Raw genomic sequence first — 26,767 nt, 5'->3', positions numbered from 1 at the left:
CTGAGATCAGTGGGGTAGAAATTAAGTGCGCACTTGTTTGGCGGTGTAAGGAATGCATGGGGGGGGCGAGGAAAAATAAAGAAGGGGGAAAAAGGGGGAGGAGAAGGAAGGCGTGGAGTAAATTACAGAGGGAATGAGAGCAATAGGAAGGAATAGCAGGGTGGCGAATGTGCCTGGAGCTGGAATTGTGGAGCAGCAAACAACAGAGATAATAAGAGAATCTGCTGAAGGCATGCGCGACACTCGGTAATTATATGGAAAGAGCAGCCTGGCTTAATTAGAACAGGATGGAGCTCATGAGTGTGAAAGAAACACACAAATACACATGAAACATAGCGTTTGCGAGGTGAATTATTACATCATTTATTATTCCCCCGTGGGTTACCACTGGTGGCATTTCATAATGAGATGCATGAACATGCGAGCGCTCAGCACTGCTGCTACATGTATGCAAATGTGCGGTTGCATACAGGGTGGAGATATAAAGGAACAATGCTGTGTGCGCTCATGCAACTTGCTGACCGACAGCTAAAGCAATGGATGATTCCACATGTGTCACTTCTAACTGATCCGTTTATTTAATTGTTTTTCCTGCTCCTACACCTTTATTATTACACAAGAGCAAGCTGTCTGGGCACATATGCTAATTTTCAATAACATCCTCCTTCAAAATTAGAATCTGGTCAAGTGCCACGGCAGTCTCACAGAGCAACTGGGGATTAAGTGTTTCTCATTTGTTTTTTTACACGCTAGAATTTTCTCCATTCATTCATTCTTAATACAGTGTATTTGTGGTAACTCAATTTTAAAGAGATACAGGCAGGGAAACCGAGAGTAATAGAGTTTTAACACTGCGTGAATTTTTTAGACATCCATTTAGTTATTATGCGTAAACAATGGAAAAGGATCTGAAATCTGATGTTCTAATTTAATGGATGCTAATATTTCCCTTTTAGATTTTAATTAAAACCTCTTTTTAATTCAGTTGCATGTGCTGATTTATAATCTGGGCGCTGTGACTACAAATGTGTGCTGGTGCCGTTTTGATTTATTTAAAAAAGTGACAATAAGAATTTGTGGGGGCTTTATGTGGTTAAAAAAACGGCCTCTGGCGGGAAAATTGGGATTTTAGCCTTTGCAGCCCATTTGCATGCACAATAACCACACGCTATAGGAAAGGGAACACCACAAGGAGCATAATAGGGCCCCTTAAAAATGGATCCCACCCCAAATGCAGATGCCATGTCTGCTGTCTGCTGTTGTTATATGTGCTTGGGAATCCTAGCTGTCACAAAGAATTGAAAGAAATGTGTGCTCCACTCTACAGAAATATTCCAAATGGCATAACACCTTGGAAAGAAAACACAAAACAACCAGTAGTGGTGTTTTCATGTTAAATCAAGTTAACAATTACAAATAATGAGAAGATGCATTATGAGAATAGATGCTAAAGTCTGAAGTGATCCAGTGTTGCCCAGGTCTGTTGTGACTGTTCCACTGTGTGTGGCACCAATCTTCCTCTCCACTGCACAACACTATCTGCTTACACCATTATCAGTAGCTACTCACTGGCTACTCAATATTATTGACCTGCACCGGGAGGCTCAGCGCATTTGCACTCACTCAGTTTCACAATTAGACCCAGGAGTAAATAAGACGTAGTTACAATACCTGCATACAGACACACGCGAGGAAATGAGTGTAACATTATTGTTACGTAATGATTGCCAGCCTTGCATTCATTATATCATATCTCCCAGCACTCAGGCATGCATGTCACCCAGAAAACAAGTGTGCTTGCAATACAAAAATCTCACACACACACACACACACACACACACACACACACACACACACACACACACACACACACACACACACACACACACACACACACACACACACACACACACACACACACACACACACACACACACACACACACACACACACACACCACACAGAAACTCAATGTCTCTCTTGTCCACCCGAATGAAATCAACCCAAGTGTGTGTGTGTGTAACTGCAGGTACAGCATGCTAAAGAATGTGTGTCCTGACTATATGTGAGTATGAGCAGTCCCAGCGCAATTCTTCAGTTTAGTGGAGCATTACGGCTGATCAATAGCTCTGGTGCGGTGGGAGATGTCTGAGGTTGGGGCTGCATATTCATACCAGTATGGCTGAGCAGAGAAATGAGACACTGAAGTATGTGTGTATATAGGTTTACGTGAGGGTGGATTGCTCTTAGGGGGGCATGACAGGCCCTGTCACCTAGCAGAACAGACTGTTACCCAACTTACTTTACGGTACCCAGGGAAGGTTGAGCAGCAAAGACACAGTATATCTCTCCCTCTCTGGGCTTCCTGTCTTTATCAGTGCTGTCACCGGGCTTTAACATCCTTGTCTTCTTGCTCCTTTGGCAGCAAGCCCGGCCTGTCCTTTTCTCCCTTTGCTCCTGCTTTTCCTTCAAAAGCTTTTTTATTCTCCCGTTCACTAGTTTCCTATACTCACTTTGCAATGTTTTCAGACTTGGCTCACGGCTCATTATTTTTTCTGCACACTGTTTCTTCGTCTGTCCGTCAGATTTTATTGTCCTCAGCTGAGATTTTATTGTAGACAAAGCATTGTTGGTAATTACAGAGAGCAGGTCAAGCAACACTTACTTTGTTTGCACACAAGCCAACTGCCAATATCAGTGGGCAGTGTTCATCTCCAACTTTTGAACACTTGCTGAAGGAACAGAAATTCTGCAACACAGACAAAGTTGTGATGCGCATAGTTGATTCTACAAACTGTATGACTGTACTTGTTCCATTTTTACTCACATTTCTGTCCTGCCAAGTGTTCTGTTTTTGCTATCTCTTGTTCTAGGTGCTTCTACCCTTCTTTTCTGATTCTTTCCAGGTGTCCTTTTTTTCTTACCCACCTGCCTGTTTGTCACCTGTGTTTTACTTCTAAAACTACTTGTGATTCCTTCCTTATGCCCAAACTTCTTAGGACTGATGCAAAAAAACTAAATGGTCAGAATTCTCTTTAAAATAGCTGCATATATCAGCATGGGATCTCAACAGGGTCAATATCTCAATATGTTGTTATACCTTTATTGTTAGAAAAATCTCACTACACACCAGCTTGAGTTCAAAATCAGGATACAGGTCTTTATCATCCTTGCAAGAATGGAAGTAGTCATCACTTATAGCAAATGGAAAGACTAGTTCCCCCGAACGATATCCTTCACTTGCTAATATAGAAGATGGAGAAATACTGGCTCAAAACAGGATTTTATTCTTTGTCAGATTAGCTGAGGCTCACGTCAGAAATGATCATGCTTGTTATATGCCTATCTCCATGGAGGCTGAATCATTGTGTTAATCGTTGTCACATAGCCATCATATGCCTATAACAGTGTATCACACTTATTTTCTAGGAGGTCAAACATCCTGTCATATCCTTGAATTTCCTTTATCAGGCACACTTGAGTATTACACTTGAGAAAGAGCACATTCAGTATTTTCCCAACACTGGACCTATTTTGAGGTGAAAAACAAGGTTTAAACTTGGATTTCCGAAAGACCGAGCTACAAAATCACACCCATAAAACAACACCATTGTCTAGAGGAGACAAAACTGAACACTATAATACACCCGGTCTGCTGTCCAATGACTACAACACCCACATTGCATTGCACAACAATGCAAGATGGGGTGTGAAAGCCAACAGCCACAGTCTGCGATCAAACTGCTATGAGCAATACGTAGTGACAAAAGATTCCAATACAGTCCCTCTCTGTTTACGTCAGAGTGCGGTAGCCTACGCCTTTACCCAGCTTCATGGAACTGTGCATGTGTGTGTGTGTGCGTGTGCGTGTGCGTGTGCGGTGTGTGTGTGTGTGTGTGTGTGTGTGTAGTATTTCAGGCCACATGCAAATGTTAGAGGCTGTGGTGTTAAACTCAATAGGGCACTGCCAAAGAGCGCATTAGTCACTGTGTTCTCACTTACACACAAAGCATTCACACTGTTCAGGCTTACGGTCCACATACCATGCCTCACATGTCGATAACACTCTCTGGACATACGCATGAAATGAGATTACATCACGGAGCGATCGAGGCCCTCAGCTTTGTTGAACAATAGCTGGCATGGATTAAAACGGAGAGCTTCTGTCCGTCTCTTTATTGCCCTTTTAAAAATAACATTCACTCATTGACATTCCCTTTGTTTCGACACTTGTTAACAGAGATTTCTTTTTTGATTTTATTCCTTTCACATGCAATTATGTCTAATGTTCACCTTCATTCTTACAGTATCTGTTGCATCTTCACAGCTCCAGTGGCCTTTTTCACACATTTCAACCCTTTCTGTCTCATCTGACTTTTTCTACTCTCTGTAACATGAGAAGCCCAGTTTCTCATTTACAACTTCTCTCCATATTCAGCTATCCTTTTTTCCTCACCTTTCTCACTCTCTTCAGTGTAACTCAAACCTCTTATTAAGTCATCCCTGTCAATTATTTGTAAATGCAATAAGAATGTGGAGTTGCGAATGAAGAAGAAGAACAAAGCAGACTAATTATTTATATTTCATTCTTAGACCAAATGTATCATTTGATACCAATGTTTGCATTCTTTTCTGGAAGCGGTAACTTCCAGGTCTGAAAAAGAGAAAATCATTTTAAATCTGATTTTTTTTTAAGGATTCCTACTTTCAGTTTTTACTTATACCAGTGAATTGTTCTCAGTTTCTTGTTGTTTTGACAAATACCTGAATAATACCTCAAGGATTGAAATCTACTCCCTTCTCTGTCATCACATCTGTTTTACCAACATTTCACTTCCTAGTCCTTTGATTCTTTTGTTTGGATCTCCTCACACAATCCTTTTTTGTTCCTTTTGTTTTCTGGCCTCTTTCATCTACCCATGCATCCCGCTGTCTATTTATTTCCTACCTTCACAGCTGCTGTGTCCTTCCTCGTAGCCGGCGCTGCAGCTGCACTTGCCAATGGGCACCAGCCATTCCCCCTCGGCGCTGCAATGCATCCTGGGAGGGCTGTCAGCGTCCACCTCGGAGTTGTTGACACAGTTGCCGCGCACCTCCACCAGCGTGGCGAACGCCGCCTCGGCCACCGTGTCGGGGAACACTGCCAGGTTCTGCACAGTCGCCAGGCAGCGCTTGTAGTACACCCGCACGGCCACCAGGGCCACGCAGGCGCCCACGTCCTGGAACGCCAGGTGGAAACCCTTGCGGTTGAGGTGTCCGATCTCACGCACTTCCGTGTTCAGCTTCATCTTCCTCTCGCCCAGGTCACCCTGCGTGAAGCTCTCATCAGCGGCGATGGTGTCGATCTTTGTGTAGCGGTCTTCCCGGGTCACGCCCCCAAGGTCCCTGTCCGTCTCCACGTACAGGAGGTTGAACGTCTCCTTGCATGTTCCCGCCACACCGGGGATGCTGTTGCAGTCACGTAGTGTGAACTGGAGCTCCACGAAGATGCGCTGGCCGCCACGACGCAGCACCCAGCCTGTCTGCAGCCAGTTGTTCTGCTGCAGGGGCTCCATCACGTTGCACACCTGGTACGTTCGGATAGGTTTGTACTTCTCATCCACACCACTTATCTCCTCCCACTGGAGAGATGGGGACAGGTGGAGAGGGGTAAAGAACAATAGAGGAGTATAACAGTGAGTATTAATGGTGAGAGTGGAGGTGAAGTCAAGAAGATAAAAGAAAAAAGAGGAATGAATAACAACCGGAAGGGAGTCATTGGTATAGTTTTAAAAACTGTGAACAAATCGATAAATGAGCGAGTGATGAGATAGAAAACAAAGTAAAGAGATGTGGGCGGGATGCAACCCAGATAATGAAAGACAAAGTCAAAAGTCAAAAGGACAGAATACATTCAATACCTGTGAAAGGTATAATGACATAATCTGATGAGTGGGTGTCTAAAAAAGCATTGGCACTCAGATTCCTTAATAAAGTCACAGAGAAAATAAACTGCACAACCCCAGTCATTACATCAGCCTTAAGAGGTGTCTCAGAATTGTGGGTCAGACCTTAGTCTTGTTTTGCTGGTTTCCTTTTATCTTCACCGCCTTTCTCACACAGTAATACGTTAAAGAGGAATGTGTTCAACCTAGTGATTCACACCTAATAAATATCTTTAGCAAACATGTAAATGAATGAAATATATAAATTAATTTATGGCATTTTCATGAATATTCTTATATAATTCAACAAGGGAATGGGTTTTATCTTTCATAAATCACTGGTCCATCTTTTGACAGAAGTTGCTTGAATTACAAAGCAACTGTAGCCTTCCTTTCGGATACAACCATAAGTCGAGGGACTGTACACAAGTGACTAGTAGGAGGGGTTCACAGAGGATTACAGTAGTTTTTTGTTTGTTTTTAACAAAGGAAAGGCAGTCCAGATTTAGTATTTCATGATATTTCATTATTTTTCTTTGGTTTTAATTTAGAAAAAAACATGGCTTTTGAATCATAAAAGTGTGTTAATGCAGAGTACAACAATCCTATCTTTGTTTCTTAATGACTTTTCCATTATCATAATAAATATTTAAATACGTTAAGGCCATCCTGAATTGTATATGCATACTGTATATATAATACGTTTGAGTTATTATGTGAGGGTTTTGCAGTTTTTGAATTGGGGTTTCAATTATTTATTTTTGTATTAAATATGGAAGAAAGGTCACCTTGACACCCCCTCTGTAATGACATTGTTTGAGTTAAAGTCAATGTCATGTACAGTGCCTTTATATGTCCAATAGAAGCAGAGTTATTGCTTCTGATTGTTTTTCATTGATTAAGTTTGCAGTGTAAAGTTGGGAAAACATTTTATTCTGACATATAATTAGTGAGTGAATGACTACAGCTCCGTGGGACTATTTGATTTACTGAGAATTAATCTGACGTGACAGAATTCAAAGTAAACTGAGCACCAAATGTGGATCTCTCCCTCTGTCTCTCATACACACAAACTCCAAAGCAAACCAGACATTGAAAAAAGATTATGGAAGATGGCAATGTGATAAACTGCACTTCTTGCATGGTGACTAAATCAAAGTGTGTTCTATTGGGGATTGTAGGCGAGTCACACAAGTCCATTAATCTGAAGATTTAGCTTAGCATGTGGTCCAAAAGCCACCTCACGCAGACAGTGACTCAACACAATCTGCACTAAACAGTACGTGTGTGTTCAACGCTGTTTATATAATAGACACCTCTGCCGTAACGCATAGAAAGGCCAACCTTCAAGTGGGAAGTGGGTGACAAACTGCTTCGGTAGTGAAAGATTCTTTAGAAAAAACAACCTCCTGCTTTTGTCTTGCAGTCATAACTTAGCGCTAAGGTTTTTACAAGCTCCATCGATCGATGTGGAGGGGGACCATTTATCTATGGCGGCATTTCTGTGTGGCTGCTTTGTACGCTGCATCATCCGAGCCTGTATAAGCACCATTGATTCATGACAATAATGAGACAGGGAGAGAAGAACACGGGAAAGGAAGGGAAATATGAGTAAAAGAAGGGAAACAGCATGCACAGAGGTAGGATGAAAACCAGTGGTCTGGGCCAGCTGTTAGGCAAGCAGCTGTTTGAGGAACAAAGCGAGTGAACCAGCACATGTACAAACAAACACCCACAATTAGTGATAAAAAAATTCAAGTAAGCACACTTACTCCATTGGGGGGGTAGGACGTCCAGCCTAGCTCTGCCTGAGTCTCTTTAGAATTCAGCAGCACCACTGCAGGAGAAAACAAACAGAGAAGAACAGAGGTCAATTTAGGAGGGATCAGAGAGGCTACTGCATTTATTTCATCTTGTCAGTAGAAATAAAAACGTCAGTGCGCCATAAGTGCGTATTGACAAAGCATGTTAAAACTCAGAAAGGAAGAGTAGATTTAAATGTACATGTCTGACAATGTAAGCTGTTATATTTGAGGCCAATACCAATTAGAGCAGGCCTGTCAAAATCTGGTGAGGGGGAATGTTTCCTTTAATAAGTGCATTAACACCATCTGTTGAGGACTTAAGCTGGACAAAGAGCTTTCCATCATCCCCTGGCTACAGTAGTAAAAACACAACAGAAGCCGCAAACAGCACTTGAGCATGGAGCTTTCAAAACAAGTCAAGAGACAAAGAGATCCCTCAGTTAGTTCCCCTCAAGCAGCGGAGAGTCCACTGCACTTAACCCAGGTTTGTTCCGTGTGTTTTACTTTCAGCACCACGGACAGGGAGCAAGAGCAAGATGTGAATCTGTTCTCAGCACCTTGGACAGCTCTGCAAAAAATAGTAGGACATGAAGGCAGGGGAAAAACTTCACACTACTGCATGTCTGGTAAGGAGTTAAACAAAGTGAACACATAAGAGTGCATCTGCAAGTATTATTTTTCTCAGTTGAAATGGATCTTCTAACAATCTCAGTTTACATTTGTATTGTATCTACAAGGTTGATATACTTGCACTGTCCTTTGTTTAAGGGGGGATATCATACTTATTTTACAAGACTGCAGTCATTTTACAGCTAGCATCTTAAGCAAATAATGAGCGTTACATTACTAATGAGAGTTTATTTTGGTGCCAACACATCTATATTTTCAAAGGGCCCAGTTATGGCCCAGCTCATTTACTCTGACATGTCTCCATGCTTTAATGTTCAAAACGCTCTTTATTTTTCTCATACTGTCTGTATGTCACCCTCTGTCTGAAACCAGAGCCCAGTCTGCTCTGATTGGTCAGCTGGCCGGCTCTATTGTGATGTGTTAATCACAAAGATCTGTCCCACCCCTTAGCCTATCATGTACATTGTGTTGGAGCACTAGCCAATAGAAGTGTGAGTGTGATATGATGTCATTATGTTACAAAACAAAACAAAAGAGTCCAATGGAGGCATTTCAGGCAGGAGGGAGGGAAAGCCCACAAAAATAATAATAGGGCCCCTTTAACTTCCATTTACCCCACACACAAACACATTTTAGTAATAGACGTAGAGAGGATATTAAATCAGAAGAGCTGCATTTCTAACTGATATTTAATTATTTACATTTAAGCCAAAAACACCAAAGGTTTTCAGAACAGGTTCATTAATGTGAATGTGTTATGCTTTTGTTTCTCACTTATATGACTGTAAACTGAATAAGATCTTGAAAGTATAATTTTCTGAATTTTTACAACTTTTAATTACAAAAAGATGAAATAAATTATAGAAAAAAAAATCATCAAATTAATCAATTCTAAAAACGTTAAGTAAGTCTTTAGTGGCAATTATATTGTTCTTCTCCTTTTTCTGAAGTACGGGACATAAATATGTCCACCATTGACGACTATCCGTGATTACAACAAGAGGCCTGCCAAGTACATAAGCACCCTGTTCAAACCACAGTTGGCATAGCAACCAGTAAACTACAGCTCAGCAGTCAGGGTGTCTGTGAGAATGGCCGTTGTTTCAGATTCAGTAGTATGCAGCAGGAGTACAGGAGAGCCATCATCAGCACATTCATCTTAATCTATAATGTAATATCAACATCTGTAGCGACATATGGCGAGCTGCATTACCGCCCCATTTCTAAAGGATTTTGCTGACATTTAAGTTACCCATGCTTTGAGCGCATCTGCTTAAAAAAAGACCTTCCACCAAATACCCACACACATATACAGACACACGCACTTTTGGGTTTCAGGCTCTCCTGCAGTGTTCCCATCACCTACAGCCATGAAGCAAAAGGAGTCTGACAACCAGAAAAAAACACGTTTTCATTACCAAGGTGAAGAGCACACTCTTTCCTTCTTTAAAAGGGCTACCTTCACTCGTGTACTATATTGTACTTTGACTTTCAACAATCCCAGGCACCTTGTAAAAAAAGAACATGTGCGACAGTCAGAGTAGGAACCAGACTGCTTGAAAGGTAACCATTTTTCCCATTGTTATTTCATAGCCTGTCTATGACAAATATTTGGCTATTTTAACAACTGGGCACATGGACATCCCGGTGAGCAAAGAGCAGAAACCTACACAGTGTGACTCATGCCATGGCCTTGTAAAATGTGACGACTCACAACCTGTTTTTACCTGACTCATGCTCTGATAAGGAGGCTATGGACTACGTTGCATTGTAGATGTTTTACAGTTGCACAGAAGCAAGTGTTGAAATAAACCAGTCGATACATCGGCTGGACGGTACAAACAAAACTGCATATAACTTGCAGCTAAATAAACAAGCTGGGAAACTACTTTCTCAGACGTGTTCTTTTCCATATTTTTTTTCATCCCAAGGCCATGACTCTGTCAGTTCGTGGGAATAATATTCTGGTTATAAAGTTACATAAGTGCTATTTGAGAGTCCTAAAAATAAGACTTCCTCTGAGTGTCACTGCAGTATGGATAGCTTGGAGGCCAATGAGAGGGGAGGTTTTTTTTCCCTTCTTTTTTTAGGTTTGCTTAAAAGTGAGATACTAGTGCTTTGGCTGAAGTGCAGGGAAGTTTGCTGGACCATGGGAGATCCTTTACTAAACACTTAACTTCATTATTTTTTGGGTTAACGCTACCGGGTGCCCTAAAAGTGGTTCTGTGGTAAGCTGATAGCATAGAAGCATTTGGATAAAGATAAGAGAGGGAGAAGGACCGAGGGTGGTGGCGAAACGCTGAGGTGGGAAGCGAAGAAAGACGACAGAAAATAATCACCGGAGGAGGGTGAGGAAAAGGCAAGGACTTGAAAGAGAGAGAAAGACAAAAAAATAGTTGGCAAGAAAGGTAGAAAAAAAGGAGCAAGTGCAAATAAATGAATACTCGGGCAATACACAGAGGGATCAGTGTGCCTTAGTGAGCGTCAGTCAGTCAGATAGAGACTCTGAGGACAAAGTTGGCACTATGATCACACACTGAACACATAAGTCCTGTAATCACAGCCGAGTTAGACAGACTAATGGGCCTTAGGGGGCAGGAGGGAGACACAAAAGTGGAAGATAAAGAAACACAAAGCAGGCAAAAGAAGGGTCACTGAAAGGGAGGAAGGGGGGGGAAAATTAGAGAAAGAACATGTGACAACGAAACAAAAGCTCTGCGTCTGCGCTACCAATGGCTCTGACTAATAGCCATAACACATTAAACACCAATTGCAAAGCTTTTTTTCATAAATAATTGGTCATCATTACAGGGACAATGTGGATCTGTGAGCCAATTCTTTTGGAGGTGGAGTGGTTTTGTCCATATGGCCTCAGCACGATGTAGGACACACAAGATGAGACTGACTTTCATACACAAAAGATAAAACACAGTCCCGGCTTAGTACAGTTGACTCAGATGCATAAAGAGTAACTGTCTACTCTGACATAACTTGGAAAACTTAAGTGAATACAGAATGTTTTATGTTAGGAAAGACAGAAAAGGAGAAGAACTCGGGGGAAGAAAGAAGAGTGTCAAACGGCTTTTAAAAGACAGAGACAACTTTGAAAACATTTTTAACAAGATATTGATCAACTACAACAAGTAGACAGAGACATTTCCCCAGTGATGGAGCAAAAGGTATTTTGAAGCCTGTCTTGAAATTCAAACCTTACATTTTTGCAAAGGTTACGGTCTAGAAAACAAGTTTCAGGTATGCTAAGGCTAGCATAAAACAGCAACAGTCAAACAATAATTTTTGTATTTAGAGTGGAAAACATAATCTGTATTTCATTTCCGAAAAGATCCTTTGTGCAGATTGCAGAATGCATTATGGGAATTTTAGAGTCTGACTCTAAATTGTGGGTTTGAATATGTGTCCACTGTAGGAGGTGTTGCTTTCTTCTCCTTTGTCGCAGTGATGGGTTTCAATAAAAATATATCTAAAGAGTGAGCACCACTTTCTACTCCTTACCCTCGCGTCACCCTCACCTCACCCACTCTTTCATCTTTCCGTGGCTTGTGTGATGTATTAATTGAGCTGTTCAGTCTTGCTGATACACAAGGACAACACACATAGTGACGGATACAAAGTAAGCACTGCCGGAAGAGACAGCTGCGGGAGAAACATCCACTAGCACTCAGGTGAAGTACTCAAAGGAAAGACAGCAGGTTTATGGTGCACCAATTGCTCTCGGGAAGTGGAAACTGTGGCCTTGTCAATGTAGCCTGCTCTCACAAAGCTATTTTGTCTGTATAGCTGTGGAAGACAACATAAATAAATTCAAGAGTTGTCTAATGTTTAGAGCTCTGATTCTTTTTACTTGTGTCTGCACTGTGCATGAACTTAACAGTATACCTCCAAGGCAAAGTACTTGATATGAACCAGGGAGAAAAACAACAACAAATGTAGTAAAGTGCTCTTATACATAAAAGTAAATAGTACAACACTGTCATAATTATGAACATCTAGCTTAAACGCAGCCATATACACTGTCTCCCACAAACGACCATTCTTACATGCACAGACAAGGAGCTCATTTCATTATTCGTCCTGGTTATGTTTGCTCCAGGGCAAGATTAGCATTGGCTGTCCTCACTGCAAACTCAGGCCTGCTCACAAGCCAGCTAACACCAAGGCAGACCAAAAGTCTCTGGAAGCTCAACCTATACCAAAAGAGAGAGAACACCTACACAGGGATAAGCACAGGCCACTGATGCTTCACTGGGATGACCATTTTCAAGCATTATCCTTCTTATACAACAGGAGAGTGGAGGAGAATATTAGACTGCTAAAAGTCTGAAGAGAAGATCTGGGAGTGAAAGACAAAATGTATCATTACAGAGTTTTGTAACTCAGCCTAAGTCACAAAAATGTGAGACTGGAGAAACGACTTTGACTTCTATGGAACTTGAAGACTTGACTCCATCAGGACTTGGTAGAAAGGACTTGAAAGCATCACAGCTTTGATAACATACTTGCAACTTGACTGGCAGCTTGCTAAAGTCATGTGAAGAGACTTGGTTGTTCCCTCAGAAGACTGGCACTTGACCGGATCTCTTCTCAAGTGCTTGATGCTTGACTTTTTACTTGTTTTATTAAAATACAGTTTCCATATGACTTGTCTTTATTGATTAATGATACCTGAATTAGATCCAACTTGGTGACTTAAGATCGGCTTTGGCAGACTTGAGTTCAAACTCATGAATATAGGACTTATCCATATGACTTGAGTGCTGATCAAGTCTTTTCTTTCGGGGATGAGTCCTGTCTAGGACTAATATATGTCTATTCAGTGATGACAAAGACTTATCTATAGGACCTGGGTTCTGACTCATCACATAAAGTGGTCTAAAAAAACTGAGACCTGGCTTAAGACTTGTTGTAACAGACTAGAGAGTCTAGACTTGACTTGGATGTATACTAGATGCAAAAAAAGACAATGAAGGAGGGAAATATGCGATATACAATTTGCAGCAGATGTCAAATACACAGGTATGTACACCTCTAGCTGATAGTGTTTACATTGGGCAGTTTGTTGAGAGGGAAACTGGCTGTCACTTCCCCACTGAACCGAAATATGGAAGCAGAAGCACTCCAGAGGCTGGTTGGGATTTACAGTCTTGCTCGAGGACACTAGAGCAGGGTGGGAACATGGGATTTTGAGGGGCCTAAATCGCAGCACTTCATATGAAAAATGATCTTTCCGTTTGCTGCACCATGCTGCTGCTCACAGACGTGGGCGGGGAGATAATATATAGTTCAACAGAAGCAATACAGTAATGCTTCTGTAGGACAGATAAAAAGGATAAATGGATTGGGATATGAAGTGTCACATAAAAACACAAACAGGCACATAAAAGATAAATGCGGTGTATAAACGGACACACACACAAATCAGGAACAAACGTACACACACTACCTTCTAAGACAAATGATGTCAGGGAACCCTACGTCCCCCCCCCCCACACACACACACACACAGAGCCAGCCAGTGGTGCCTTAATGGCATTTCTAACAGCAGAGCACATTAACTTCAAACAGGGCTCTCCTTTTAACAGAGTCATTAAACTTTCGACTTTAGTAACGAGACTGGGCTGTTCGCTCTCAAAAGCCCACCATGCAAATTACCCACATGATGCATGGCGAAGGGGTGAACGGTTAAACGCCATTACTGCACAGCACATGTTCCTCTTACAGTGTGCTACAATAAGCCTGCAGAGCAGTATGAACTATATGTAAAGTGCTAAATAAAAAAAGTCATAAATATAGTATACAAAACACACCTGCTATTCATGCTCATTTATATCATGGATTCATTTGTTGATATTGTTATTTTTATAAAATACCAGCAGTAAAACATGTCCATTATACATTTCAAAAGGGAATTTGTTTTATTATTTTGTCGAAACAAAGGTTGAAAACCCAAAAAATATATTTAGTTTGTATGTAGAGTGATATATACACATAGTGAAAAGCAACACATTTACATTTTAATAATCAAAATCACACGGCTTTTTTGTAGCACTTGCAGCATCGCACATGCTCTCACCATGTTTTCCTGTGTTGATTTTGGTTGATTTTAGTGAAATGTGCTTTTCTTTTACGTCCCTTTACTTTGACACTGAGTTATGTGACCTACTGTTACAGAAATATATCTATAATACAATAGGAGCTGGGCAAAGAGTTTGCCTGTAATGCACAGGTTAAGGCTGGGTTTCTCACTCTCGTGTGTAAAGAGGTATACGCTGTTGGCTGATGATTATCTATAACCAGGTGCTTATGCTATCACAGCTTTGAATGGTATGGGAACATCCTGAAATTGAGGCTTGCTTGCAGTGTAAAGATGTGATAACAGCTGGTAAATGCCCATAATGCACCCATTTTACTTAAAAAATAAGATTTTCTGTGGCTGGCTTTTTGAGCAATCTAGGAAAAAAAGATTTTGAGTCAAGGTTTCATCATCAGAAACGACTTTCTTAAAGACAATTAGTTTTTTTAAGAAGAGAAGGAGAATCTCCATGGAAATTAAAGTGTAAGATGCTGTATGGCAATTGCTCTTGCTATCAAATTGATACTTTGAGGACAACCTCTTTGTGTTCATCTCTAAAGAACAGGTAAGTACATAACATGGAACATAATGTCCATGCCACTAACACATTATTTCTCCTTCTGCCTCCTCCTACAATCCTAAGCTTTTCCACTTCTCTCTACCTCTCCTGCGGTGGCGGTCTTGAATCTGAATGACCACCTGTTAAGACAAATCGCTTCCAGGGGGAATAAAGCAAGTGTGTGTATGCATGTTTGTGTGTCCTCAAGGGAATGAAAGAAAAGATTCATTGAGTGAGTCAGAGAGACTTGCAAAAGCAAAGAGTGTGTGTTTAAGAAGGAAATAAATGTTGGAGTAGGAAAAATGTAGGCAATGAGTGGTAAGAAAACAGAATAATGAGAAGGACAGGTTGAGTCAGTCACCTGAGGAAGAAACCGCCATGCTATTAAAGTTATCCCTGCTGCTACTGAGTAAACACACACACACCTCCAGGGTGTATTTATGACAATATGTTGCCAAGCTCAAAGGCGTAGATATTCCGTCCTTTTTATTTCCCAGACAGACACGGGAAAAGGAATGATAGAATAATCATGAACTAAGGGAAGAAACATGCCGAAAGCAAGGGACAGAGCAAGACAGAGAAACAGATGAAGAAACCAGAGGCAGAAGGAACTTATTTTCATTTGTAGACTCCTGTAAGACGTTGTAATTGGTTGTCTGAATTGATATAGTGTGAGCTGTGAGAGAGCTGTCAGGTCTTATTGTTACGACAGAGTGGCTCCTACAGACCTGAGAACAGACTGAAAGTCAAACTCCTGCAAAGCAGAACAAGGCGACATACACAGCTAAGACTTGCCTCATAAAAAATGCAAAAGAAAGATTTGGAAAGAGATTGGGTGATATATTAAAGTCAAATTCAACTCTGAAGCAACTGCACTCTTCAAAGAACGCGTCAGGTTACATTTGGGACACAGAAATCCAGAATAATTTTCTTCTCTTCCGTGATTGCTGGCTCAGGTTCAGGAAAGCCACTTAAAAACTGTTTTCTGGTGAAGGAATGAGCCGTTTAAAAAAGGACCGAGTGGATCAAGCAAGTATAATCTATTTAAAGGATGGACAGAATGGTAAGCGAAGGGGCGAATGCAGCAACCACTTTCAGGAATAGTCACAGCACTGAGAGCAAAGTGCTGGAAATAAAAGGCTGAGATATTCCTTGGTATATCAGCCAGGCTAACATGTTGGTGAAAGGGACTCTCGCCGATAGAGAAATAAGAATGAAAGGAGGAAAAATGATGGAAGAGATACCTACGTATATATAGACAAGATGTTACCACCAGGCTGGAATGACTCAGCTGTTTGGGCTCATGGCCTTGCTGCCAATGGAGCCTAATGAGTGCAAAGCAGTCTTTAAGGGTCTGCAGGGCTGAATGCCAGAAAAAATACATCAGAAATAAGCCAAATCTATCAACAGTAAACATTTTGTTGGGTTGATTTAAATTAACAAGAGGAAGAGGAACTGACAGTTCATTCATATCTTTGACTCTTCATCATTTAGGACATTGAATGCGACACAAATAATTTACGTAGGAGAAGAGCACTTTGTGCAACATCAGTGGTTGTAATGGAGGAAGCAGTACGGAGCTCCAATGGGGCTTCATTCACCGAAAGATATCCTATATTAAATTAAACAACTCGCCTGCAGCATTCAAAATGAATTTTTAAGAGACACCATTGCAGTATATGTTCAGTGTAGAGGCGTTGTAGGGAGAGGTCATCTCCGGATAAAAGTGAGATGGTCTAAAATGTATCCCTGAGCTACTACCCACACAGTGAATATCAGTGCCTTGTCAAAACCTGCTGCCATAAAAAGGAAACATTTTTAAATTCAAAAGCTTCTAAGTGACAATGATGTTTTCATTCCACTCTACAACAAGGCCATTAAAAAAGTGGCTATTGGAAAACAATAGAGATGAAGGCCGCCAAATAATACCCCTTCAACACGGAAACGTTCAAAAGAAGTAACCGTTCCAGGTGTTTTCTTATTGCAAAACGAGCATGACTTTCACTCCCTGAGGCTCTTATCAAACCAAATATCCATATGTTATAGCACATACTGCCCTATTTAAAGGATGTTAAGGATATGTACCGTTAGTATGCATATATGTGGTGCTCAGTGAGGCAGCTCTAAATGTGCTTGCATAATATAAGTTCTCCCAGAGTTTATGACTGCACATATTAGAGGAGGAGTGCATATAGGCTACATCTTAGATGGATACAGTCATGTCCTAAGATGGAAACGAGTTAAATGACGTTATTCATACAGAATAAACTCAAGTGGGAACACAGATCGCTGCATTGGTACAGCTGAAACATGTTTTACACATGTGAGATCAGTTAGCATTACAGTAAATAATGTTTATTTACAGCCTTGCATGACAATTCTGAAATATGTCATGCTTATTAGCGCATACATTTCTTGAACATTTGAAAAAAATCCACTGATATGACACACAAACACATCATTATATTCCATAAAGGAGTGACATGCTCCCGTATTAACCTTTTTTTAAATGCTTTAAATGTCATAAAACAATTGGCATCCCTTATGTTACATGCACTTCCACAGTTTATAAGCAGTGTTGGTGGATAGTGCAGCTGCATCAGCATGGCAAGCGTCATTGGCTCCAAACTTTGAATGCCAGCCTTTTTTTGTAATACTGTATGTATGTGTGTGTGTGTGTGTGTGTGTGTGTGTGTGTGTGTGTGTGTGTGTGTGTGTGTGTGTGTGTGTGTGTGTGTGTGTAAGTTTCCTACAAAAACACTGGGCCTTGTATTTAATTATGGGAATGCCTCACTTGAAGCCTTTCAGAAGACTGTTAAATAATAGAAGTCTGTATCTTTGCACTGTGCCACTACTCTCCTCAGTCCAGCAAGAACAGGCTGCCAGCAGACTGCATTATTTAACAAGACGCTCATTCAGGCCTCTGTCTCAAATAGAGCGCTTCTGGGGCCTTATAGCTTGATGTCAGTGCGACAGAGAGAAACATGGTAAGACAGGGACTGATGAGAGAGAATAATTTGCGTCACAAAGATAAGGAACATTTTTTTATTCATCCTTTACAACACCATCATCTGTTTTGTCTTCTAACCTCCATATCACACTTACTAGAAGTCAACACAGAGAATGAAATTAGAACCTGCCACCTGTCTAATGATGGGTAAGTGTTGGCAGTGGCAGGTAAAAATGCAACCTTCCTGCCACCATGGCCTTTCTTCATAAAATAAATACTATGTTTATAAAGCAACACCCATTATTTTACACTTATTGTTTATTCAATATTTCTACTCGCAACACTGACTAAGTGTTTACACTTCTCAAGTGGTTCTACTTAGATTTCAGAAGTTGCAGAAGAGTGTTTAGACAGTGGAAGGAGAGAAAAAAAAACTGAATTCCAGATGCCAAGCCATATTTGTTTAACCTCCTGCTCTCCAATTCTCTCCATTTTTTCATTCACTTTCCTTCCCCCCATTCTCATTCTTTTAGCCCTCTTATTTTTCTATTTACTTTGCAACCTCCATCTTTCTTTTCATACGTAAGAGAGGAGAGGGGAGTTACATAAGTGCAGAAGTGCTGACTTTGTTTTCCCTCTGGTTCAATTTGAAAACCACTTTGGAATTAAATTAGGTCGTCTTCTTCTACATTTAACTCTCTGCGCTCTCCCTCTTTCTGTCCCCCTTTCTGCTTCACTCTTAACCCTTCTTTCTCCTATTCACTGACAGCTTGAAGAAGGGGAAGTTCTTGCAGCATTGCTGATGTACAGGGCTGAATAGGGTCAACGTGCACAAATAACAAGAAACATAAAGAAAAATGTTTGGTACTTTTGAGAAATGCACAGCAGGATCCATATTTTTATTGTTTTCTTCTAAAGTCTTTTTTCTCTTTCGTAGGTACAGCATTCACCTAAGGGTTCAAAGACTCCACAGAACTAAATAAATAAATGAACACACAGCACGGACACTTACAGAAAGGCATTTGTTTTATCTCTCATTTTTCTACATTACAGTGCAAAGCAAACAGCCGTCTGTGCAGAGGGTAAACACTCACGCTGTACTTACTGAGAAGCAAACCAAATTGTTTCATAGAAAATAAGTCTTCAAAAACAGCCGCTAAGATGCAGGAAAGTCTTAAAAACATGTATTGTTTAAGACCTTGGTATGAAATCACCAGAAATTACAATCAAATCATTTTCTTCAATAGAGCAGCAGCCCTACTTACAGAGCACTTCTACTGCTGTTGGAATGTTATTTTCAGAACTGTGGCATTCAGGACATAAGTAATGAAAAAAGCAAGAGGTGACAGGAAAGGGATGTATGGCTTTTACCAGCCTAACAAACCAGACAATCAACAGGTCACAGATCCATAGCTTTTTAAAGGTTTTAATAAAGAAGTTATTATTTAAAGGGGCCCTATTAAGCTTATTTTCAGTCTCATATTTGTATGTTGTTCCTCCACTGTTCCTTGTTTATGTGCTTTAATCTTCAAAAAGTGCAGTGATTTTCTCAAACTACCTGTGCTCTTTTCACCCTCTGTCTGAAACCAGAGCCCAGTCTGCTCTGATTGGTAAGCTGGCCGGCTCTGTTGTGATTGGTCAACCGCTTAGAAATGTTCCACACTTAGCCTTTCACGTACAATCTGTTGGAGCACTAAATGGTAAGTGGACTGTACTTGCAATATATAGTACTTTATCAAGTCTTTACGACCCCTAAAAGTGCTTTACATACTACCAGTCATTCACCCTTTCACACCTCATTCATACAGAGCAGTACCGCTATAGGGAAGCTAACATTCATACACATTCACACACTGTTGGCCATGCCATCGGGAGCAACTCAGGGTTAGGTATGTTGCCCAAGGATACGTCTACATGTTGTATGGGCATGGGCTGGGATCAAAACCAACAACCTTCTGTTTGAAAGACGACCACACTCCCTCGCAGCCACAGCCGCCCTAATGGCCAAAAGAAGTGCAACATAGTGATATCAATATGTTAGGACGAAGGAGTCTGATTTGTTTAAATTAGAAGTCACTACTACATACCTGTTGTAGCTGTGTGAGATTAAACACATTGGGACTGAAAAAAAATGGATAAAAGGTTGGGCTGTGTGTACTACTTTTCCCAAATTATAAAACTGAACTGTTGGTGTTTTGTTGCCCTTTGATCATGACATGCTGATTGGGTTAATCACTGTAAGTGAACGCCGGATGCAATCAATAAATCTATCACCTGCTGAGTTGATTCAGACAAACCTGAAGTATCTCTACTAGGTTTTAACAATCACCTAACCCAATAAACACATGCCTCATAAATAAGCGATGTACTGTCACGGTTTGCTTATACCTTATATAAACATCATTTATTTGTGTTGTTGGGCAGAGGTGCTCTTTATTTCAGGATGGCGAGAGTTCCTCCACTATAAAACGTTGCAGGAAACAGCTATAGTTGTATTACATACACTTTACGAGGCTAAATATAAAGTAAGCAGAGGTAAGGTAAAGTCTGCAGGACCTTTGTAGTATGAACAAACAAGGGATCTGTTTACCTAGCTGAATTATTTCAATTTTTAATGTTTCTATAAATGAATTGTGGACCAGATTGAATCTTTTTTTCTCAAGTGCAACAGCAATCAACACGCATACAATGTCGATTTCTTCTTCTGAACGTGTGTCTTCTCCAGCAAATCATGTTCAGATATGACTGATATATTACCCCTTCTCCATGTGACCATGTCTTGGCGCTGTTGCCGGGTGATCCTATATGGAATAACACCAATCAAACAACCTTTCTCGCCTCAGAAAGCCTCCTTGGGTTGATTGTCATTTGTGCCTCTGCTCAGCCCCTTCAATCTGAAACACTTAGCACCATGATTGACTGCATCCCCGGGGCTGAAGCCATAGGTATACATTTGCATTCATATACACACTGTGTATCATTACCTTGCCCTCTAACTCATATCTTGTCTCACCCTTTACCCTCCCCTCCCTCCATGAGCAGTAATGTAAAAGACATTTGCTTCTATGGGCGGGCTTCAGGGCTGTCTTCCATCCTCTAATAGTCTCGCATCAACTCATTTCAAATAACCTCTATCTAACGGCCACGACAGCAGTATGATGTTTGGAAAATGCAGCAGTTAAACTAGGTTAATACATGTGCATTAGCCATCTGCTGAGTATGTCAGTAAGAATGGATTATTTCACATTCAAGGAGATGATAACCTCATCTTTAAGCCCACTTAGCTATATGCTTAAGCCTTTTTTTAGGATGTGCGCTATAGTGATGTGAACAAATGCACAGAAGACATCCTCTGACCTCTGGGACAATAGAGTTTTTACCCCATTGTATCAACACAATTGAAACATTTTAAAAGGCTCAGTCCATGTCACTAAGGCCCTTCCAATGGAAACATTTTTAGATAATCCTGTTGCTTTTTACTTCATATGCATTTTATTTCCTTTCAGTTCCAATCACTACTATTTATTGTGTTGGCAGCAAACATCTCAGAGAAACATACTTCTGTGCAAACAAAACAAAAGTGAATGTCTACAGATTGGGGGTTCATAATGACTCTTTTTTGATTTGGGTGAGCTAATCCTTTGAACTTTTTAACAATGTTACATGATCCTCAATAAATTCTAAATAGATAAATCACCCAGCTCTACTGGGGGCGCCCATGTCACCAAGTCCAGGCAATGAGCATAGCTTGCTTTTTACTGCAGCCTTTGGGCAGAGTTCTCTCGTGGTGCATTAACCAGTTCTCTGTAACTCAGTGACAGATTCCACAAAATAAAGTCACACTCTACCAGCTTCGGGGATCCTCCAGCTCTCTTTTCTCTCATCGCCTTCTGTCGTGTCTTTTCCCAGAAGCCACCCCATGTGTCTCATAGCTGCCCTCAGGCAGACACTCCTCAGCCTACCTCTCCTCTTTGATTCTCCCTCCTTGTCCTGTTCCCCTCTCTTCCTCCGCTTTACCTTGAGGACCATCCCTACCTCAGTTCATCCCTGCCATCTATTCATCTTTACTCCCTCTTCCTATCATTCGAGTCGTGTCAGAACCACGTCTGTGGACCGGTACAGTCTCCCTCTCAGGCCTAGCGCCCATTATCCTCTGCATCGATCTCTGCTGCATTGATGAGCGATAGCAGCAACGAAGAGATAGAGGGAAAGACGAATGGATAGCTGAATGGACAGATGGATGGAGGGAGAAGAGGGGGACTGGAGATGAAATGAGGTGAGTGATAGATTAAGCAGGGCGGAAAGAGAGGAGAGAAGTAGGAAAATACCAGAGAGGTAAAGAGCAGAGGGAGAGAATGATGGAAGGAGGGAGGCAAGGTATTGTGGGACTATTCGTCAATAGCCAGCCGTGCGACCTTGGGGATCGATGAGGCCGACAGCTAATCAGTCAATAGGCTCCGTAACTAGCTCTGCAAGGCGGGGACGGAGAGGGAGAGGGAGAGACGGCTTGGTCATAGCAGTCAATAGAGCAGAAAAACAGACTACCTGTCCACTCTGACACAACTCCAGTATAAATGGCACAAAAAGACAATGGAGGAGGAGTGAAGGGTAATTGGGAGAGAAAGAGAACACGGGTTTGATTAAATAGAAAGGGACGAGATGGAATGAAGTCAATAGAATAAGATTTGGTTTTGTGTTTGTGGCCATTAATTTAGGGAGTAAATTCAAAGCAATGGTAAAAACTGCAGTTAGATCCACAACGTTTGTAGAGTAAAGTATTTGGAGGTGGTTAGCATGATCACCAACCTCAGACTTCTGTTCCCATTTCCCAAAAGCACTCAAATGGGATTCTTTAAACCATTACAAAGCGTACCATTGTTTTATTGCTGAAACAAAAATGTAAACAAAAAGGTGTTGGATGAGAAACCTTTTTAAGAAAGCACTCCCAAATGACGTTGGGTTAAAAAAAAGGGTAAATGTGTCATTTTTTAAAAGCACATTCCAACGATGTATTCTGAGGGCTTGACTTTATAATTTTGTGTTATTTTCTCAAGGAAAGATCTCCTAGATCATTTATCCGTTGTCCTTAATTTCACTACTTGTCAATGGACAAATGAGGGTTGTGGAGAAGGTGGGCACCAGTTACATATAAGGGAAAACAAAAGTGCGTTGAGTTCACCAGTCAGCTCCTTTCAGACCTGTAACAAAATAATACTAGGGTTATGCAGCTGGTAATATTAGATTCATATGAGATTGGAGCACATCATCAGCTCAAAATCCAGTTGGGTGCTTTGCAAGAGGCCTTCTGCAGTCACTGTATCAAAGACACAAAGAGAAGAAGAAATTGAAGGACCTATACACAGCTGAACATGGAAGTGCTAGAATATATAGAAATGTAAAAGCTCCTCAGCAATTGATCCATTCTTGAAAAACACACACACGCACCAGGACTCCTTGGGAAATGATGGTTATTAATTATCATGCCAAGGCGGTAAATAAATAATGCAGTGGAGCAGCAGCAGTACACTGTGAGTGGTTAGAATGCCAGATTGTGCCAAACCACAGCAGCAGTAGGCCAGTAATTAATGGAATCAAAGAGATGCTCTAATGAGATACAAAGAGCACTTCCCTTACTGATGACTCCCCCCTCGGGTAAACAGGAACCCAATAGAATGCAAAAGCGGGCAACAAGTGCACATTGATAGTCTGTTCTGGAAAATATCTTCATGAACAGACACAAAGTTGTAAAGACGCAGGGGCATAGTTTAACACAGTTTAGTCACAAACCGCTCAAAAATTATCTTAACATTTCCGGTTTTGTGAGAGGACACAGCCAGCCCATGCTCCTCATTTGTACTACTGGCTGTTAATAGCCACGACCCCCTTTTTCACCCCCTCCCCTTCTTCACTTTTCCACCAGCTATTATCCCATTTCATTTCTCCACAGCCAATTGTTTATTTGCTTATCGCCATGCAGATAATAGAACAGAATTAATCTGCTAATTCCCCATTTTTGCACGGACCAATTCTACAGTTTATGTAAATGGAGGGGAAAAAGCGGGACTGGTTGTACAGAGCAGGCTGACTGGCTGACTGGAGGATTTAATTATGAAGGCTAATTACTTGTTTTTTCTCTAACTGTTAACCACAGGGCTGCACCACTGCCGCTGCTACACTTCCCTGGGTGCTAATGCCTGAGGCGGACACTGCTTTCAATCGAAGATGAGTTGGTGAGAGAACACAACAGGAAACAAGGATGTCTTTTCTCAGCTTGACATTTTAAATTATCAGTTTGTTGCGTGTCAGAGAACAGGTTGGTGACTCTGCTGTGAGAGAAAGCATTCATTTGTTTCGGGCTGAAACATAACGGTGTAGGAAACCTGCATAACAAGACCTTTTGTAAGTGTGAGATAACAACTTTGTGCTCCTAATAGACTTGAACAATGGACCAAAGTTCTTTCAGTTCTCTCAACAAATAATAAAGACTCTGTAGCCAATCTACAGTGCTAGTAATAGTAGTGATACCCCTTTAAATCTTTATTTAAAGGCCCTATTAGGATTTATTGGGTTTTCCCTTCCCTGTAGTCTGTTAAATAGGTGTTTTGTGCATGGTTTGAAAGGGCAAAATAACCATAGTTCCCTCCAGAGCGAGTATCTTTCTGACAAACTCCCCCTCCTGCCTGAAATACCTCCACTGGACTCATTTGTTTACTTCTGTAACATGACTTTCACCATGTATCACTCGCACATCTATTGGCTGACACTCCAACACAGGACACATTTAAGTGGGTGAGCAATCACAATAAAGCCGGCCAGCTAACCAATCAGAGCAGACTGGGCTCTGGTTTCAGACAGAGGGTGAAAGAGGTGCTGCATCACAGATATAATGAGGAAAAACAACAACATTTTTTAATGTAAAAGCATGTAAACATTTCAGAGTAAAGTCACAAAATACAAATATGAACCAGAAAATTTGAATAATAGGGCCCCTTTAAAATAACAAGCGATTCAATTTGATACACACTCTAATATGTGATTCAGTAAATACACTATTACTACCCCGATCTACTCACATTTCTGACACGCAGTCACATGTGACACACACATGCTCATGTTTTTCAGAGGACAGCTGTGTCTTTAAATGTGCATCGGCATGCATGTGTTCATTTACAAATGCGTGGGGGTATGTGTGTGGTGATGGAGCCAATGCCTTCTCCTCAGGACAGACTTGAAGTGATGAAGAGCAGCAACATGTTGAGTGAGAAAATCTGCAGATGGGGTCTAAGGTAATTATAGTTCATCAATATGACAACTCAGCTTTCACTAATCATGCCATTAATATGCACACATATATTTTCCCTTAATAACAGCATTTTCCTAATTAGCCCTGACTAATTGTGCAGAGATTAGAAATACCACAAGCTTGTTGTTTTTACAACATTCTGTCATCTACAATATCATGGGATGTCTAAAAGTGATAGTGATATAGAAACACAGGGCCTATCTTTGCTATGGCATTACAGCGTAATAGACTGAAATGAGCTTGAGGTAGATTTTTATACTTAGAATTTTCTGTCAAAAATTGTAGTTAAACTACAAGCTATACACAGGGTGGTTTCTGAGGTCTATTTTTTGTGTATTTTGTAAATTGTGTGCTTCTTGTATAAATGTTTTTTGTATCTTGGGTGTGATATTATTAAGCTGTCTTTGGCTATTTCTGCTGTACAAATGAAAATGTCCCCTCTGTGGGACGAATAAAGGCATTCTGATTAAAAGGGGGCATATTATTCTCCTTTTCAGGTTCATATTTGTATTCAGTGCCCCTACATTTTTACATGCTTTTATGTTCAATAAGTTATTGTACTCATACTGCCTTAGCTGCAGCAGCTCTTTTAACCCTCTGTCTGAAACAAGAGCTCTGTCTGCTCCGATTGGTCAGCTTGCCAATCAAACATTTGACTCTAAACTACAATCCTTCCCTAGTGTGAACTAAGTCATTTTTGAGCATAAACCTCATCCAGCTTTCACCATAGCATTGGCACATTATATAAATTATTTTCCATGAAAAACCTATGTATGGAGACATCATAAAATAAACCTCTATGAAAGCTGTAAAAAATGAAGGACCATACGCAAATACAATTTAAAAAAGCGACAAACTAACATATATAATATTCCTTACAAACTGCAGGTTATTTCGGCACCACTAGATTTTAATCACAGACACATAAAATACCCCACACAGACACTTTTATACCGACATCTTAATGCCCCATGGTTGACTTACTGACCCCTGAAGGTTAAAGGGGAAAGGTCATCTGTCTTGACCTCTAAAGTCCTCCTTGACACCTTGTATAAAATAATCACTACAGCCAGTGAAAGCTCAAAGGTTATGTCCCCAGAGGTCTCTGCCTATCGATAGAGGGGTCGCGTCGACGCGTTTGCACCTGGAGCGGTTTGTAGAGGGATTTGATCAAATGTATGTACACCTTGTTTCACAACCCAGAAAGCCTTCAGGCATTTTATACCCGCATGTGTAAATCATTGATGATGGATTGACGACCGCTTTTGATCACACGGTGCTTTTAGCTCCCTACGCAGATGGCTATAAAGGGGTTTGACATAGGGAGAAAAAACCCAGGCGCAGGCATGTGCAAATGCAAGATATTTAACTAAAAAATCAATTAAAACCCTGCACTGGGGTTTGAACTCGGTCACAGAAGCACTTATAAAAACCTTTGCTCTTTTGCACTGTTCTATTTGTGTCATATGTGATGACTAGTTCGATGTAAACACATTTCCTATGTG

The 26,767-nt window shown here is 40.9% G+C and overlaps 1 protein-coding gene across 1 annotated transcript in view; it reads right to left on the bottom strand.

Moving 5' to 3' along the window:
• LOC134875047 (ephrin type-A receptor 7-like) overlaps positions 1-26,767 on the bottom strand; it is a 157,442-nt gene that overhangs the window by 113,582 nt on the left and 17,093 nt on the right. The window contains 2 exon segments of the mRNA XM_063899447.1: positions 4,949-5,621; positions 7,697-7,761. Of these exon segments, the coding sequence (XP_063755517.1) occupies positions 4,949-5,621; positions 7,697-7,761 (738 nt within the window).

This window comes from Eleginops maclovinus, chromosome 13, assembly GCF_036324505.1.
Source record: "Eleginops maclovinus isolate JMC-PN-2008 ecotype Puerto Natales chromosome 13, JC_Emac_rtc_rv5, whole genome shotgun sequence".
Lineage (NCBI taxonomy): Eukaryota > Metazoa > Chordata > Actinopteri > Perciformes > Eleginopidae > Eleginops > Eleginops maclovinus.
This window is presented reverse-complemented; position numbering and strand designations above follow the sequence as displayed.